The sequence below is a fragment of the Micropterus salmoides genome, unplaced genomic scaffold, assembly GCF_014851395.1.
Source record: "Micropterus salmoides isolate LMB-PRFRI ecotype aquatic unplaced genomic scaffold, ASM1485139v1 Ms_hic_scaffold_7, whole genome shotgun sequence".
Classification (NCBI taxonomy): domain Eukaryota; kingdom Metazoa; phylum Chordata; class Actinopteri; order Centrarchiformes; family Centrarchidae; genus Micropterus; species Micropterus salmoides.
The window spans coordinates 10,074,854-10,081,766 of NW_024044459.1; the positions used below are offsets into that span (position 1 = coordinate 10,074,854).

General features: G+C 44.5%; 1 protein-coding gene across 1 annotated transcript; it reads left to right on the top strand.

Moving 5' to 3' along the window:
- Positions 1–806: 806 nt before the first annotated feature.
- prdm8b (PR domain containing 8b) lies at positions 807–6,650 on the top strand. Its single transcript, XM_038704788.1, has 4 exons — positions 807–1,141; positions 3,833–4,057; positions 4,751–4,982; positions 5,348–6,650. The coding sequence occupies exons 2-4, from the start codon at positions 3,839–3,841 to the stop codon at positions 6,607–6,609; spliced, it is 1,713 nt and encodes a 570-aa protein (XP_038560716.1). The 5' UTR covers positions 807–1,141; positions 3,833–3,838; the 3' UTR covers positions 6,610–6,650.
- Positions 6,651–6,913: the final 263 nt, after the last annotated feature.

Sequence of the window (6,913 nt, forward strand, 5' to 3'; positions counted from 1 at the left end):
AATTAAGCAGGTATTATATTACCTTCTTTTAGCTACATTTCAGTATGCCTCCTTGTGAAGACAAAAGTAGTTGTAGTAGCAAAAAGTCCAAACATCAGTCCTGCACCTGACCTGAGGCTTTCCATCAAAATTTCAGCCTCTCACTCAGTGCAAATTATCCACTGGCGCCCCCTAAATGAGCCTGGACACAGTACATACAGCAGCAGCAGCAGCGGCGGCGGCGGCGGTGAGACTACCCTGGAAGCAGAGCGTCTCTGGCCGCATAGAAAGCCGGCTGGCACGGCGGGGAGGCACCGGAGGGAGCCTCCAGCATGTCCCAGTCCAAAAAGTAGCTACTTCAAGTGCAGGTTGAAGCCACAAAGGAAGTCCATTTAATTAACATACATTTAAATACATCTTGAGTGTCACCCCAACTTTGGGGAGTTTAAAGTGAAGCTTTATGACAAACAATAATAATAGTATAGTAGTTATAATAATACGCTAATAATGACGTGGGGACATTGGTGTGTTTTGACTCTCATCCAGCTGAAAATCCACTAAAAATTCTCACTTTTCTCCACAATCTGACTCCTTAAATGCCACTTTATTCTAAATACAACCACCAACTATGGTGATTAGAATTACAATAACAATAGGAGTGGGTTGGGGCGGGGGGGGGGGGGGGGGGGGCTTTATCCCTCTGCTCGTCCATAAATCGCATCAAATGACAGTCGGCCAGTGAAGAGTTAAAGGGAGGAGACGGAGAGTGACACGCCTCATTGGGTAGATTATGTGCCGCAAACAAAAAGTGTGTGTCGGTGTGCCAGTCAGCCAGAGCATCGGGCCCCATCTGCACTCAACTCTCTCTCTCTGTCTCCCTTTATCCGTCCAGCTCTCTCTACCCCGCCCGGTCACTTCCAGTGTCGGCGAGAATCTGCAGCAGCACTGTCACTTTCACCACACCAGGGGGGAAATGTACTGACACAACGGACCAGACCGGGAGCGCATCACCATCTCCATCACCTCCATCACCGTCACCGCATCCCCCTGCTTGTTTTCGGGCTTTTCCCCTTATTTTTAGCCGGGGGTGCACACGGGTTTTGATTCGCAGCATCGCTCGCAATTCGTTTGTGGATTATTGTTCCTCCTCATCGACGGAAAGGTAGGTTTGTGCAATGCAAAGCTGTGTGTGGTTTGGATAGTTTCAGAGGAGGCGAGGGGACGGTTTCTGGGTTTGTTTTGCGCGGCACATGCAGCCACAAATCCTGCAGGCGCTGAAAGCGGCGCAGAGAGATGAAAATAAATAAATTAAGCCAAACGCAGATGTTTCAGCGCCGCGCTCAAACCCCGCAATTCAGTCACAGCGCTGATTTAGGACAGTTTTCCGGCTGGCACGGCTTTAGCAGATGGGTTAAACACCCCCCCACCCCCCGTCTCTTCTCGCCCCTACCTCACCCGCAGTGGGTTTGCATGAGAGGAAGGCTGCTTTCCCCCAGTTTATGGATGTGCAAACATTCCGCTCTTTAGCCTATCTCTTATCTCCTATTTGAGCCTGGCCGTGATACACATCATTCGTCTAATAGTTTTTGTGTTTTTCTTCCATGTGAAGCGACAGTTTGTGATCATCCGAACATAATTCTGTAAGGTACCGGAAACGAATTCTTTAGCCTGGCAGCGCAAAGAGCCACTTTGGAAAGGCTCTCTGTTGCACCGTGCGCAAAATGTTGCACAGAAGCTTTCTGTTGCTGTAGAGCTTCTTATGGAGGTATGCAATGCTCCAATTCAGTGGGATTGAACAAGAAGACTTTTATTAATGAGCGTCTCTGGTTATTTAATCAGATTCCCCTCTTTTGTATTTAAAAAATCAGAAAGGAAAAACAGAACCAGAAGCAAAGGAGAGCCTCGCTTTTCCTGCGCGTGCAGCCACTCAGCAACAGCCGATATTAGATGGAAGAAGGCTGCTCATCTGTTCCTACTAGCCTACTTGTCATGAGTGCAGTTGTTAATATGAGTGCATTTATTTCTGAATTGGTTCAGATGCGCAAATTGCAGGTTGCTTCGCGATTTTTGCGCAGAAAGGAACAAACTGTTGACCCGACTGTGGATTTCTTTAGTTTAATTTATTTTTCCAATTACTTTGTTACTTTATATTGCACAAGCTGTGTCACGGTAGAAGTTCTTTGAGTGGTTCGTCGATTTAGGTTAATAAATGTTATATTTAAACTGTAGCAGAATTTAACTTTAAATTTAAAATTATCAGAAAAATAGTGCGGCGGCTGAAATAATACACAAAACTCGCACAATAGGCCCCAAAAGCAACAGTAAAGAGTTGTGATTTATTATTTCGTAATGTTCAATGTCAAAAACATTTGGTGCCACAATAATTTACCCCACAGACTAGAATATGATTATTTCAGCTATTTAGGAATGACTTTTTTAAGGAATGCGTTTTCTTCGCATTTACAGCAGAGCCTTCTGGTCATTATTGTTATTCTCTATTATTTTTATGTTATACGACTGTCCTGTGAGCCTCATTTACGGCCGAACAAGTGTATCAGGTGCAGGTTTCCTGCGCACAGTTTCTACTGTATTCAACAGCACAGGGAGGAGAGTGAAAGAGCCGCAGCCGTCTAAACACACACATTCAGAGGTTAGAAAAGGGAGAAAAGAAATAATTAACTGGTCGTGCTGCTTTAATTACAGTCTCAGAGGGGAACGTGGTGGATTATGGTAATGAGGCGGCATACGCTGCCGCTTGTAGAAAGGAGAGAATGGTTGGTTGACATGAAATCACTGACTTTGACAGTCCGCTTGAAACCAATTGGACATGCTCTCTCCATTGGACATGCACGGACCTCAGCAGCTCCTCCTGAGAGGGTTTCTTAAATTCTCCCCCACCACCCCACCCCCCCAAAAAAGAATAAAGCTCCTGTAGTAATTCTATAATACGATTTTAGACAAATGAACATGTCACAGCAAACCCATAAACCCTTAATATAAGAGTAATAGCCTATTAAAATGATAGAAGATACAATAATAAAACATACCCTAAAGCACGATAAAGCTAAAGTAAATAGCTCTCGGAGACCACAATATTATGGATTTTTTTCGTTCTGAATGCCGCCAATCATAATAATTACAGCTGAACAGACAAGAGCAAGTGGAGCCCGTATAGGCCTACTAATGCTAATATTATTAATAATATTAATACTAGTGCCAATACTCAGTACAATAATGAAAAATACAAGCTAATTATATGGTAATCAACCGTCTAACCATCTAATATTAATGAAAAAAATACAGTTTTTGATATTATTATATTTTCATCAAATATATGACATAATCCGATATTATTATTATTATTATTATTATTTATTATTATTATTATTATTATTATTATTATTATACAGCATTAGCCTATTATATTTCGTCTTTTTTATTTTGGCTAAATGTTCTTGTTCTTATATAATTGACAATGTTGGGAAAGCATATCATTAAGATGCTGAAGGTGATGCCGTCATGAACTTATTACGGGGTTTGAATTAATTAGAATGCTGGCCAAAAAAAAGAAAGAGAGAATGGGCCCCCAAATGACGCCCTTGACAGCTGGTTTAGCCAATCTGTCTAGGAAGAGATTTATTTTCTATCAGCAGTGACAGTGGAGGCTAAACCCCCTAAACAACCACTTTACACAACTTTAGATTTAAATTTATGGCGCTGATTCAAATTTAGAGGGAATAAAGTATTGGGACAAAAAAACAGATTATTATTATAAAACAGATATAATTATTTGGATTTTTTGTTGTTTCCCGACTGCTTGACTCATGTCTCTGGTCTTCCCCTGTCTCTGCAGTGTGAAATGGAGGAGTCCAGCTCTCAGAAGTTGGTGTGGGATGGGGACGCCAAAGCAGTCCAGCAGTGTCTGACGGACATTTTTACCAGCGTCTACACGACGTGTGACATCCCAGAAAACGCCATTTTCGGGCCTTGTGTGTTGAGCCACACGTCGCTGTATGACAGCATCGCCTTCATAGCTCTGAAATCCACCGACAAACGCACCGCACCTTATATATTCAGGGTAAGAGGATCTTTATGTTAAATGTTCTTTTATTGTAGGCTATTAAAAGTGCCCCAGAATATATATTTAGAATTTTTTTTAATTAGCCCACTATTTTTCTATTTAATTTAAAAGACAAATTGTCCCAGTTAGCATTTTAACAGGCCTGTGAAAATCTCCATCATTTTGCTTTTCTTGCTGAGCAGCTCCAGATACAGCAAATATATTATCACAGATTTAGGCCCTTGTCCTATTTTGCACAGCAACACTGAAGCAAGGAGCTGAAAATTAAAGACATATTCCCAAAAATGAGCAAACATACTATAACAATACATGTTGGTAGATCTGTGCATTTAAATTTTAAAAGCCCTGAACTCTAGGCTGCAACAAAATCTCACCTAAACAAGTCACTGGATCCTTCAGAGCCACGAAAATCCACGAAAATATATTTCTACAAGAAGGGAAGAATATGCACAGTCCACATTTTGTTGAAGTGAAAATCTATTTAACAGTTGCTTCACATTGTCCATAATAGTGAAATGTGTCTTACTGCCTTGTTTCAAGATGTGAACACTTGTGAACATAAATAAATATTTGTCTAGAGTGGTTGTGTAAAATCATGTCCTTATTTGCAGTATTTTCATTTATAATTTTTTTTTTAATTAGGCAGAATGTTTACCTGATGCAATAACTAGTGTGGTATGTGTTGTACAGGTGGACACATCAGCGGCCAACAGCACCTCAGAGGGCTTGATGTGGCTGCGGCTGGTGCAGTCCGCTCGGGACAAAGAGGAACAGAATCTAGAGGCCTACGTGAAGAACGGCCAGCTCTTCTACCGCTCGCTCCGCCGGATCGAGAAGGACGAGGAGCTGCTGGTCTGGTACGGCAAAGACCTCATTGACCTGCTCCTGCTCAGCTCCAGCAGAGCGCCCGCCAAGAGCAAAGGTGAGTCAACTGAAATCATGTCCTCTCTGGACAGTAAACTGCCCAAGTTGAGTCTCTGTATCAATCACCATAATAATCACATTATCATTGGTCTTTATTTAACTTCACAATGACATACATATTACCTCGGCAGCTTCTTTTGAAATACATTCTCACTTGAATAGTTTTCATCATTGGTAAATTTAGGAGGTCTTGTATTGTTGCCCAATTTTGGACATTGTATAAATTTAATGAAATTCACATTTATTCAGAATCCAGTACAAAGCTAATAATTCTTGCATTATTATAAGAAACCAGACTTAAACTGGACTGTTTCAAGATAGTCTCTTTATGTCACAATTAATTTCTGTCTGTCTTCTTCCCAGGCTCGTCCCACCATTCATGTCCTGACTGCAGCCAGAGGTTCCAGTTTGAGTTTCCATTCTTGGCCCATCTCCGGTTCCGTTGCACCAAAAGATTGCAGAGCATCACAGGGGCCGACGAGGAGCCCGGCAAAGAGAGCAGCACTGAACGACCAAACACCACCCCAACCAGGACCAGCCCAAAGCTCGGCCGCTCCGAGGGCTTCAGCAGCCCTCAGGACAGCAACAAACCCTCCACAGACTTTCATAACCTGGCCAGGGATCTAGAGAACAACCGGACCAGCCCGCCGAGCGACAAGGAGGCAGAGATCTGCAGCGAGAGCTCGGGGAAGAGGAAGTTCTCGGAAATAGAGGACAGGGAGTGCCGAGGGCCCAGCCTTCCACAATCCAAGTCTAAAGACGAGCTTGCAACGTCTGCACAGAACTACAGAGGAGTGTACGGCCTGGAGGAGAACCACAGGGCCTTCTCCCCGCCGGGCTCCACACAGCTTGGTGAGGTCAAGCGCAGCGCCTTCACCGAGGTAAAGAAGTCACCCCAGAACCTCAAACACCATACCGGCAACAAAAACCTCCAAAGCTCCAACTCTGAAAACAAAGATGGCGGTCGTCCAAGCAGCAATCCATCAGACAAGCACCTCAACATCAGACAGGTGCTGTCAGAGACCCAGCCGCCACAAACCTCACCCATGGGCAGCGCTTTCACCTCTGTTAGCCAGCAAGGTGGCGGCAGCGGTGGAGAGAGGAAGAGCGCCTTCAGCCAGCCATCTCGCTCCTCCTTCTCTCAGATCTCACCGCTGGTGATGCCGCCCAAGCTGCTGGACTGCCACCCAGCGGTGGGCGACACCATCTCCTCCAGCAGACTCTACCAGGCCGACCACCTTGCCGCCAAACTACAGGGCGCAGAACTGGGCGCCAACTGCCCCGTGCCAGGCGGCATGGCCAAGCAGAGCCCCTTTGTGTATGCCACCGCCTTCTGGCCCAAGAACTCCGGGCCTATCCAGCTTCAGATGCCCTCGGCGCTCACCCTCTTGCCGCCCTCCTTCACCTCCCTCTGCCTTCCGGCGCAGAATTGGTGCGCCAAGTGTAACGCCTCCTTCCGCATGACCTCGGACTTGGTTTACCACATGCGATCCCACCACAAAAAGGAGTACGCCATGGAGCCTCTGGTAAAGCGGCGGCGCGAGGAGAAACTCAAGTGCCCCATTTGCAACGAGTCCTTCCGGGAGAGGCATCACCTGTCACGTCACATGACCTCCCATAACTGACTTTTAAAGACTAACAAGGGAGGGACTTTTTTTTTTTACAAGGAGGGACTATGACCCTGCCTGGATTTAAGCAGTCTGAATGGAAATAGGCCACTTAAAATACACAAACACCCCTTGCACTTGTTTTCACTTTGAACTATGATCTTCTAATTCCTTTTCGGTCTGTTTCCTCTTTCTCCCCTGTACAAAATGTCATGTTTTGGGTGTATGCAAATGCGTTTCAACTTCAATGAAACTGAATCTATTTATGAAGCACTTAAAAGTTTGAGAATAAGGGATGATTTAAATATGTGTAAATGTACAG